At 46.8% G+C, this 12,068-nt stretch overlaps 1 protein-coding gene across 1 annotated transcript in view; it reads right to left on the bottom strand.

The window, feature by feature from the left end:
* NAPRT (nicotinate phosphoribosyltransferase) overlaps window positions 1-9,269 on the bottom strand; it is a 37,961-nt gene extending 28,692 nt beyond the window's left edge. Inside the window, exons 1-2 of the mRNA XM_081204735.1 lie at window positions 8,964-9,269; window positions 1,147-1,274 (exon numbers count right to left, since the gene is read on the bottom strand). Coding sequence (XP_081060861.1) covers window positions 1,147-1,274; window positions 8,964-9,207 — 372 coding nt within the window. The 5' untranslated portion in view covers window positions 9,208-9,269. The remainder of the gene's footprint in view (window positions 1-1,146; window positions 1,275-8,963) is intronic.
* Between the last annotated feature and the right edge of the window lie 2,799 nt (window positions 9,270-12,068).

Genomic DNA, 12,068 nt, shown 5'->3' with positions numbered 1-12,068 from the left:
AGTTTTAAAAGGAAGCACCTTTTGTTAAAAGTACTTAGGTAACAAAGGGCAAAAATGCATACCGTATTTTTCACTCCATAAGACACACTTTTTCCCTCCTAAAAAGTAAGGGGAAATTGTGTGCATCTTATGGAGCAAATGCAGGCGGGAAAAGCCCCCAAGAGCCACACGCACTCTCCACGCGGCTCTTGGGGGCTTTTCCCTGAGGAGAGAGAAGGGACTGACTGGATTTTAGAGGGGGGATGCAAGAAAAAAAAAATTTTTTAAGGGAGCGCTGAGCAGAGCCTGGGGTGCATACAAGCTCTGCTCAGAGCTCCCTTTAAAGAATATTTTTTTCATTGCATTTCCCCTCTAAAAACTAGGTGCGTCTTATGGTCAGGTGCGTCTTATGGGGCGAAAAACATGGTGCTTTCCCTCCCCCCCCCAGACTTTGCAGCAAAAAAATTTGTTGTTGTTTAGTCGTTTAGTCGTGTCCGCCTCTTCGTGACCCCCTGGACCAGAGCACACCAGGCACTTCTGTCTTCCACTGCCTCCCGCAATTTGGTCAGACTCATGCTGGTAGCTTTGAGAACAAAAAATATTAATTGATATATAATCCCTCGTAAGCTCAAAGAAAGCCAGAATGTTTAGAGTGTCAGACTAGGACCTGGGAGACAAATCCAGCTATGAAGCTCACCTTGGAGTCAATCACTGCCTCTCAGACTAGCCTACCTCACAGGCTTGTTGTGAGGAGTAAATGGGAGGTGGGGGAGAATCTTGAAATCCTTGAAGGAAAAGGTGGCAAATAAAGGTAAGAAATAATAATAATATAGCTAGGCAATTTGCAACGTTATAAAAATATATTTTAAAAACCACCACTATTTAAAGCAACACAAATCAATTAGAAAAGATGTTCTGAAATACAAATGCAAACAAGAACAATTAGCACATGGATTACAATAACCACCACAAGCTGACTAAAATAGACAAATTCAGCAAAGACGATTGGTCCCACCCAGCAGATGTGCAAACATGCATTTCCTATCAGGTCTGAAGATGCCTTTGTGTGTTTGTGCGCGCGATGCGAGAGGTTCTCAATGTACGACCCCAAACGCCTTTGTCCAATCAACATCTCGCAGGCAGAAACTACTCCTTGGAAACACCCACCCGGGAGAAGACAACGGATCCCTCTGGAGCGGCGGAGACGGAAACTTCAGACGCGTCCACCGTGCGCAGGTAATCGAAGAAAGCTTTCTCTGTGGTAGCGGGAAGGACAGATTCGAGATACTTGATGTCTGGAAAGGAAGGATTCACACCAAGAAACAGTGAGCGACAGGGGAAGTTTCCAAGGGACAGTTTGAAGGAAAAGGCACGATGCCCAGAAAAGCTGAAAGCGTTTTTAAAAAACCAAAACTAAGCACCCTTTCGGCTTTCCCAGCTGCTATTTTCTTTAAAATGGTGTTAGCAGAAGCAGATTTTTATATTGAGCACCACAAAATCAGTCGCTTTAAGGCAGCAACTCTATGCAACAGAAGCTGGAGAAAACTCAAACCAGATCCAAACCCTGATCAGGAGCAAGGAGCTGGTCCAAGCCTATCAGAGGAGGAAAAAACCTGAGCCTTTAAATTAAGAGATCCACTGACACTACCTTTTTCTCCAGGTAGCATTTGACTAAGCTGAACAGAGTTAGGATGCAGCTTAAGACCTCCTTGCCCAATCCTGTCATACCTCCAGAAACCCGTACAATCGTACCCTGGTTTTCGAACAGCCTGGTTCTTGAGCGTTTTGGCTCCCAAACGCTGCAAACCTGGAAATGACTGCTCCGGTTTGCGAACTATATTTGGAAGCCAAACGTCCGACGGGCTTCCGATTGGCTGCTGGAGCTTCCGGCAGCCAATCAGAAGCCGCACTTTGGTTTCCGAACGTTTTGGAAGTCGAATGGACTTCCAGAATGGATTCTGCTCAACTTCCAAGGTATGGATGTATATAAATTGCTCGCTTTTCACTGGGCGAAGGTGTTCCTATTTTCTTAGGCATGTGGGTGCTGATATGGCTGGGTTTTTAGAGGTGATGGTTTTGGCGTTTGCCTTTTGATTGGGAAGGAAGGGCTCCAATGTTTCTCTTTTTTAATTGAGTGTTCTGGAGGAACACTTTTAGCTGATTTGTACATCATATTTTTGCATTATAGACCTCTTCCGAGATTCTGTTACAGCAAAGAGCAGCAAAACGAACAAGCACATATACATGGGACAAGTGTTTTGGAGGCCCCTCTTGACCTGTCTGGAAAATAATTATAGTGAAATGAAATTGCGGACAGCGTTAGAGATGGGAGCAGAGGGAGAAAAATGATGAAGTAATTGTATTATAGAGATTTCTGTAATAGATAAGAGTCTGATATATGAACCTGGAGGTGTGGGTCAGAAGTCAGTTTACAAAGCAATGCAATTATTATTACTATTATTTTAGTTTTCAATTACAACGATCCAATAACAGCCTCATTATAACAATGCCAAATTATAATACACTTACTAATACCAATCATTCAGAGGCCAAATTATAAAACTTAGGTGGGCCCCGACATGCTAGTATTGATGGTTTGACAATTTACTTTATTCCTGCATTCCAAATTCTTATTACATAATTTCCATTACACTCCAGTAAAAATAACAATTCCTTATACAGCAACTGCAATATTAACAACTCCCATTCGTATTGACACATTAAATGATTTCAGCAATGTAATTATTTGATTTGAAGTCAAATTGTGAAATTTTAGAAATTTAATAAAAATTATAATACATAAAACCATGGGGACGAGTGCTCTTAGACGCACAAAAAAAGCCACAATAACACACACACCCTAAATACTTTCAGAAGATCTGTTTGCCAGGCCTTCATTTTTTTTTTATCTGTTCTGTTTGCAAAACCCAACCTCATTATTTCTACTCATCCATGGCCCTGGGCTTTGTTAACATCGTCCAGTCAACAACAGCCCAAACCACAAAGGGAAGAAACTCGTGCTGGGATGTGATGCAACCAGCAGAAGGACAAATCCCAGCTGAATCACAATGTGAAGCTGCGAGCGGGGATGAAGATTCGGGGGAATCAGGGCAGGCAGAAGAAAGCACTGCCTGCAGCACAGAGTTAAACTGCGGAACTCACTGCCACAGGAGGCAGGGAGCGCCAGCAACCTACCGTATTTTTCGCTCCATAAGACACACTTTTTTCCTCCTAAAAGGGGGAAGTGTCTGTGCATCTTATGTGTGGTTGATCGCTAGCTCCCTTTCCGGTCCCTTGCCCAGGCCTCCACTGTTGAATGTTCTGCAGGCGAAGGCTGTTTGTTTCCCCAGCGACGTGTAACTGGCTGATTAGATTATCTGTCTGGAAACTGCAGAAACGGCTCCCTTGCCTTTCCTAAAGAATCTGCAGAACTGTGAGTTGAACCCCATAAAAACAGGATTTTCCCCCCCTTTGCAAAGTAAGCTCAACAACTTTTGAGCTGATCCTCAAAAAAAAGGGGCTTTCCCCCTTTCCTCCACTAAAAACTAGATGCGTCTTATAGTCAGGTGTGTCTTATGGGGCGAAAAATACAGTACATGGCTTGAAAAGAGGACTGGACGACAAGACCTACCCACTCTGGAAGAATGGCAGATGAAGGTGATAGACTACATGGGATTGGCAGAAATGACTGGCAGAATCCGAGACCAGGGAAAAGAGACGGCGGAAGAAGATTGGAAGAAATTTAAGAACTATCTTAAGAAACATTGTAAAATTAATGAGTGTTAAAATGATGCGGCTTTAGAAAGTAAGTGGATTACAGCTGTAAAGATTAAGTTAAAAGAAAAGAAAGGTTAACAATTAGATAAAATTAAGGGTGAGGATTTGCTGAACTAATTATCTGAAATTGGAATGCAGAAAGGGGAGGTATGAGGAGGTCGGGGAAGTAAGTTTTAGGAAAATAAGGATTTGAAATTATCCTTGTTTTTTCTTGTTTGTGTTTGTTTGTATTGTTGTGTTCGATTATATAATTTGTGAAACTTTAATAAATATCTTTTAAAAAAAGAAAAGGGAAAAAAAGAAAAGAGGACTGGACAAATTCACAGAGGAGAGGGCTATGGACGACTGCTTAGCCAGGATGGCTATCCTCGAACTCCACAGATGCTTCTCAATACCTGTTGCTGGAAACTGCAGGAGACGAGAGATGCTCGTGAACTCGGGTACCGCTTGCAGGTTTCCTACAGACCACTGTGAGAAAAGGATGCTGGACTAGACGGGCCGCTGACCTGACTCATCAGGCCCTTCTGATGTTCTTATGAACCAGGAAGACATCTCCGTGTAACGTGGAGGAGCCACATGGGCATGTATCCCACCTGTCCCTCCCTCTCTTCCTTAGAGGACCCTCGTACCTACGGGACCACCTTGTCCTGTGGGTCTGTCCCGCGGAGGACCTTAAGGTCCCTAAATAGCAACACCCTAGAGGTCCCGGGCCCTAAGGAAGTCAGATTAGCCTCATCCAGAGGCAGGGCCTTTTCAGCACTGGCCCCGGTCTGGTGGAACGCTCTGTCTCATGAGACCAGGGCCCTGCAGGATCTGATTTCTTTCCGCAGGGCCTGTAAGACGGAGTTGTTCCACCTGGCCTTTGGCTTGGAATCAACTTGATCCCCTCCCCCTCTTTCCTTTTTCCTTTCTCCTTCTGTGATGGAACTCCTATTTGGGGACTTCCCTGGCTTTTTTCTGGCCCACGTAGGACCAGTCTGGACAGCTGGCCCTGGTGAAGACTTGACGTTTTCATCCCCAGAAAGTTTTTGATTTGAGTTTCCATTGAAATGAGGCTGTATTTTAATGTTGTATTTTAATCTTGTTTTTAAGTTGTATTTCAAACAATTGTTTTATACTGGTGTTAGCCGCCCTGAGCCCGGTCTTGGCTGGGGAGGGCGGGGTATAAATAAAATGTACTAATAATAATAATAATAACAACAACAGTGAGTCGGCCCACTGGTAGAAAAGTTTGCTGAACCCTGCTCTAGAGCCACAGAATGACAACGGGGACTCCGGCACCAGGCTACACGGTGTGAACAAGTAGTAGTAGTAGTAGTAGTAGTAGTAGTAGTAGTAGTAATAATAATAATAATAATAATAATAATAATAATAATAATAATAATAATAATTAATTATTTATGCCCTGCCCATCTGGCTAGGCTTCCCCAGCCACTCTGGGAGGCTTTCAACAAACTATTAAAATACACTAATGCATCAAACACTAAAAGCTTCCCTAAACAGGGCTGCCTTCAAAACAAGAACTTGGCATGACAGAGTCACTGGTGAAACAACATCCGTGCACAGGGTGCATTGAGGGGGTTGGACTAGATGACCCCGTGGGTCCCTTCCAACTCTAAGATTCTACGTTTGAACAACAACAATTTCATTATTTTATTATATATACCCACCCCATCTCTCTGGGTTGCCCCAGCCACTCTGAGTTGTTTGTTTCCCACACACATAAAAAACATAACAAAACTTCAACTATTAAAAACAAAAATATGAAGAGGGGTTTTTGATGCGTGGCTGGCTGGCAGGAAGGAGCACAAACAAACAGAAAATATATATTAAGCATATAATAAATGAGTAGCTGTACTACCCAGGACAGGTTGGGGTTGTGCAGAGTTGTTAAGGCAGCAGAGAGCATTGTTGGCTGCCCACTCTCCACCTTAGAGCAGATTTATGCCACAAGGTGCCATAGGAAGGCACTGGACATAGTAAAAGATCCATCGCATCCTGGTCACTGTCTCTTCGAGCTCTTGCCGTCGGGACGGAGATACAGGACGATGAAGACAAGAACGAGTCGTCTTAAGAACAGCTTCTTCTCCAGAGCGATCTCGGCCCTGAATGGGAAGCCTGGACTTTGAAAGTCATCTAATCTTCCTTGCTGTGTTAGACTGTATTGTTTTAATTAGTGTTTTTATAGTTGTTTTGATTTTGTGTGGAGTGCCCTACCTGGGTGGATGGAGCAGCCAAATACAGTGGTGCCCCGCAAGACGAAATTAATTCGTTCCGCAATTTTTGCCGTCTAGCGAATTTTCCGTCTTGCGAAGCACGGTTTAAACGGCTTAACAAAGTCGCAAGACGTTTTCGTCTTGCGAAGCAAGCCCATAGGGAAATTCGTCTTGCGAGGCAAATCGCGGACGAAAAAACCTTTCGTCTAGTGAGTTTTTTGTCTTGCGAGGCATTCGTCTTGCGAGGTACCACTGTAATTTCGTTGTCCCCGAGAGGGGGCAATGACAATAAAGATATTATTATTATTATTATGGTTGGTTGGAGGAGAAAATCTGTTTAAGATAATACAGTGGTACCTCGGGTTAAGTACCTAATTTGTTCCGGAGGTCCGTTCTTAACCTGCTAATGGGGCCTGCTGCTGCTGCCGCGCCGCCGGAGCCTGATTTCTGTTCTCATCCTGAAGCAAAGTTCTTAACCTGAAGCACTATTTTTGGGTTAGCGGAGTCTGTAACCTGAAGCGTATGTAACCTGAAGCGTATGTAACCCGAGGTACCACTGTACTGTACACAGAAAATTCTGTTGAATTGATACTGGACTGTCTGTAAGCAAAGTCTGAGATACCACTTTCAAGGATAGATGATTTTCTGGTGTTTTTAGATGAACGGGTTATCAGGATTTTAACTCGGTCCACAAGGCTGTGACAGAGACGGCGCATGGGTTAGGTGTCACAGGAGGTAAAGGCATAATTATGTACACACACAAACAGCCTTTGCTGCATAGCTGGACTCATTCCTGTTTCCCACGCCCAAATTTCAGTCAAGCAAAGCCTCTTCTCTCTTCTCCCTTGCCACCTCCATTCCCAGTTCCAAGTTATGGAAATTTACATAGAGAACAGGTTCTTTCTCCCCTGCTGATCAAAGGTTAGCAGGGAAAGGTGCCAGAAGCCCTCGGGAAACCCAGCGATATCAGGAAATATCTGCAAAGCCCAGGGAAATGCCTTTCTACTCTGGCGAAGTAAATGTTTCACTTAGCACATGGTCTGGCATCTGCCAAATGGGAAAATGTCAGGCCACATTTGAAAAAGAGCTGAAGAGGAAAGCACGGGGGGGGGGCGTGGATCAGGGCCGCAGTGGTCACATGCTCTGCTTCCACAGTGGGAAGCAGCAATGATTCTGAGTGCCTGTTGCTGGAAACCACAGGAAATGAGTTTTCCTCTTGTGCTCAAATCCTATTTGCGGATTTCCCATAACAGCATCTTGTTGGCCACTATGAGAGCAGAATGCTGGACTGGATGGGCCATGGGCCTGATCCTGCATTCTCAAGAAGTAGCCATTCCTTCAGCCAGCAAAAAGCTGCTGACTCATAATAAAGTTTTAAGTCTGGCAGGGCAAACCCCCTGATCCTGCAGGCACTTATGTCCTCCCTCCACTTCCACTTCCCCCTCCTCAATTCCTCTGTCATTTTTCTCGTATCAAAATTTAGATTGTATCTTCCTCGGGGCAGGGACTTCCCATCGTGCACCAGGCACTAAATAAATACCTCCACCTAAAGATAAAGGTATGGGACACGGGTGGCGCTGTGGTCTAAACCACAGAGCCTAGGACTTGCCAATCAGAAGGTCGGCGGTTCGAATCCCCGTGGCTTGCTTGGTCCCAGTTCCTGCCAACCTAGCAGTTCGAAAGCAGGGGTCCCTTTACCTTTAAAGGTAAAGGGACCCCTGACAGTTAAGTCCAGTCGCGGACGACTCTGGGGTTGCGGCGCTCATCTCGCTTTACTGGCCGAGGGAGCCAACGTTTGTCCGCAGACAGCTTCCGAGGCATGTGGCCAGCATGACTAAGCCACTTCTGGAGAACCAGAGCAGTGCACGGAAACGCCATTTACCTTCCTGCCAGAGCGGTACCTATTTATCTACTTGCACTGGCATGCTTTTGAACTGACCTCTTTTGCAAGATCAGCTCCTGCATGTGCTGTAAAAACATGCAGACTTTTGAGTTACATGGGCTTCTTAAGTCCTATGGGAAAAGGGAGTCCATTACCCAGCTATTTGCAGAGCAGAAGTGGACCCGGCAAGGTTGCTCTCAACACAGCTGAGAATTAGCTCCCCTTTCACTTGGCAGGACACATCCTGCAACCCAGGAAGTCAGACCTGCCCCATGAGAGCCATACGCTCAACACACAAGCCAGTCGCTCCACAAAGCAGTTTAACCACCTTCTTCAAACCTCACAAATTAGAAAGGTTACCTAATTCGGAGCGCAACCCGAAAATATTTAAGGTGAAGCGTATTCATCCCGAGGTATGTCGGTATTCTGTTGGAAGCCGCCCAGAGTGGCTGGGAAAACCCAGCCAGAAGGGCGGGGTATAAATAATAAATTATTATTATTTCTTCCCCGCCTCCTCCCAGAGGAGGGCAACCAAAATGGTCAAAGGCCTGGAAACGATGCCTTATGAGGAACGGTTAAGGGAGCTGGGCATGTTTAGCCTGGAGAAGAGGAGGTTAAGGGGTGATGTGATAGCCATGTTCAAATATATAAAAGGATGTCACATAGAGGAGGGAGAAAGGTTGTTTTCTGCTGCTCCAGAGAAGCGGACACGGAGCAATGGATCCAAGCTACAAGAAAGAAGATTCCACCTAAACATTAGGAAGAACTTCCTGACAGTAAGAGCTGTTTGACAGTGGAATTTGCTGCCAAGGAGTGTGGTGGAGTCTCCTACTTTGGAGGTCTTTAAGCAGAGGCTTGACAACCATATGTCAGGAGTGCTCTGATGGTGTTTCCTGCTTGGCAGGGGGTTGGACTCGATGGCCCTTGTGGTCTCTTCCAACTCTAGGATTCTATGATTCCTCCCCATCGATCAGCTCAGCTGCGCGGCTGCCTGAAGCGCGGAGCCTCTGGCCATGTGCAGAGTGCTTCCCTGGGAAGAAGACCCCCGCCCCCCTGCACCCTTTCCTTGACTTGCAAAGCCTTTGCGCCCCCCTCCACCCTGCGCTCACCTGCCGGGGAGAATCGGAAGGCGCGCAGGAAGGCGAGGCACTCGGCCAGGCCGGCGCTGAGCGCGAAGGCGCCCTGGAAGGGGCATCGGCGGAAGAAGAGCTCGAAGGCGGCCGCCTCGCGGTGCCGCCCGCTCCGCCAGTAGCCGTACGCCATGGTGAACTGGTACAGGTCGGTGAGCAGCGCCAGAGACCCGCCGCGCCACGGCGGAGGCGCCTCCGCGCCGGGGGGACCCGGCTCGCCCATGGCACCCAGACGCGCCCGCCGCTGCGCCCTGTGCGCCCTCGAAGGCGCGCCGAGGACACCAAGCTCCGGAGTCCCGCGGCGGCGCCCTGTTCCCCCACGTGCCAAGGGGGCAGCCCTGGGCGGGGCGGCAGGAGGGCAGGCGCCGCCTCCCCCCTAAGGCGCCTGGGAGATGTAGGCCGAGGGCAAGCGGCTGGAGCGCGCACGCCAGACTCGGGAAGGGATCGCGGTGCATGGCGTGCCCTCTCCATCCCCTTGCGGGACCACGAACCATCAGCCACCCCACCCAGTGCCGGATTTACGCATAAGCTAAGCAAGCTATAACTTAGGGCCCCACTCCCTTGCAACCCCCCAAAAAACCCGGGAAAAAACACTGTATGTACATTTCCAAAAGATAAGATAAAAAACAAATAGAATAAAACCTACAGACAGCAACAGTGTTTGTGTTGTGTAGGCGCCAATGATGTAAGTCATGGGCCCCGCCTGCTCCCTAAAATATCACTGGTTTGCTCCTTTCCAATATACAGAGTGCCTACATGCTTTTGAATTATGGTGCTGGAGGAGACTGTTGAGAGTCTCATGTACTCAAGATCAACCTCAGGTGGTACCTCAGGTTAAGAACTTAATTCATTCTGGAGGTCCGTTCTTCACCTGAAACTGTTCTTAACCCGAGGTACCACTTTAACTAATGGGGCCTCCTGCTGCTGCTGTGCCACCGCCACACAATTTCTGTTCTCATCCTGAAGCAAAGTTCTCAACCCGAGGTACTATTTCTGGGTTAGCGGTGTCTGTAACCTGAAGCATCCGTAACCCGAGGTACCACTGTACCTGCTGATAGACTTACATCTCCTTGTATTTGTCCAGTTCTCCTTTAAAGCCATCCAAGTTAATGGCCATCACATCTTGCAGAAGTGAATCCGTAGCTTAACTATGTGCTCTGCGAAGCACGCAGTTCACATATAGAAACAGGGAAAGCTTATACTGAACCAGACCCATCAGTGTATTGTGTGCACTGACCAGCTGTGGCTTTCTAGAATTTTAGGCAGCAAGTTCTTCCCATCTCTGCTACCTAGAGATGCCAGGGACAGAACTAGAGATCCCTTGCAGGCACAGCAGATGCTCAGGCATTGATCAGTGATGGTTGGGCCAATGAGGTGACTTTTACCTTTGAACAGCAGGATGCAATCCAACCATGATTGCGTACTGCCCACAAATTTCCTCTCCACCGCTGATTTTTTTTTTAACCATAGGATTTAACAGCAGCCATTTATTACGAGTGGAAAGCAGTGTGAGAACTAAAGCAGTCCCTCCTGTTTGAACACCCCAACACCGAAGCATTAAGAATCAAAGCTCCATTAACAATTTCATGATCCCATAAGAAACTTGTGTTGTTGTTTAGTCGTTTAGTCATGTCCGACTCTTCGTGACCCCATGGACCAGAGCACGCCAGGCACTTCTGTCTTCCACTGCCTCCCACAGTTTGGTCAAATTCATGCTGGTAGCCTCGAGAACACTATCCAACCATCTCGTCCTCTGTCGTCCCCTTCTCTTTGTGCCCTCCATCTTTCCCAACATCAGGGTCTTGTCCAGGGAGTCTTCTCTTCTCATGAGGTGGCCAAAGTCTTGGAGCCTCAGCTTCAGGATCTGTCCTTCCAGTGAGCACCCAGGGCTGATTTCCTTCAGAATGGAGAGGTTTGATCTTCTTGCAGTCCATGGGACTCTCCAGAGTCTCCTCCAGCACCATAATTCAAAAGCATCAATTCTTCGGCGATCAGCCGCCTTTATGGTCCAGCTCTCACTTCCATACATCACTACTGGGAAAACCAGAGCTTGAACTATACGGACCTTTGTTGGCAAGGTAATGTCTCTACTTTTTAAGATGCTGTCTAGGTTTGTCATTGCTTTTCTCCCAAGAAGCAGGCGTCTTTTAATTTCGTGGCTGCTGTCACTTGGCTTTAAAAAATAATCCAATGACTACATTACATTTTGACCAATGCTAGCAAGAGGACATGGAGAAATCTCTCACCCCAAGGCTGAGAGAGGCACCAGATTCTAGTATCCTAAGTGGGATACAGAAATAGGGCCAACCTGTGTTAAGAGCCCAGGAGGTGCAGCATTCAGAGCTAAGAGAGTGTGATTTCCTTAACTATACAGAGGTGTGAGCATTGCACCTGCTTCTTTGCTCACGTTGAGGTGCGTTTGCTTAATTAAGGGGATGCAACGTGGCCCGTGGAAATTACCGAATGTTCCCATTCTTAATTCCTCTCCGATTTCAAAGCAAAGATGGAATTTCACCTTCCTGCTAGTTATCAGGCTTAGTCGTAGCTGTTTCATTAGTGGGATTATTACCATCTTAAGAACACGCAAAACCTGTCTGGCCTCACAGCCCCTGTTCAGTAGGGTCTCACCGGGCCAAACACAGCAGCAGCTTGGAAGGTTTCAAAGCAAAGGCTGTTTAGAAGCTTCTCTACAGCAACCCCAGAAGGATTTGTTGATGGGATATATAAGCAGATGCCAGCTGCTTCCTTGGTTCCCAGACATCATTAATCTATTCATGTAGAGCTGACTCTGCAGACATTAATGCACCACATATCTGATCCCATGCAATGCCCATCCCGAAGTGTGCTGATGAGACAAGTTCTGTGCAGAAATGGGCCACGTCCTTGTTTAGAATTCCATTCCAACTTAAGGAACAGGCATGTGGAATTGTTGCATGTCACATGTCTGTTTACATTCCAGCACAGCTTGCTGGGAACTTCCGTTGTGTGTATAGCTTTTGCTTATGCTGTTTGCTTTGGACACAAAGGAGATCAGACGTGTTTCCTTTTGTCCTGATCTACGCTGGATAAACCTGCTTGTAAATA

This window comes from Podarcis bocagei (assembly GCF_964188305.1).
Source record: "Podarcis bocagei genome assembly, chromosome: 8".
Classification (NCBI taxonomy): Eukaryota; Metazoa; Chordata; class Lepidosauria; order Squamata; family Lacertidae; genus Podarcis; species Podarcis bocagei.
This window is presented reverse-complemented; position numbering and strand designations above follow the sequence as displayed.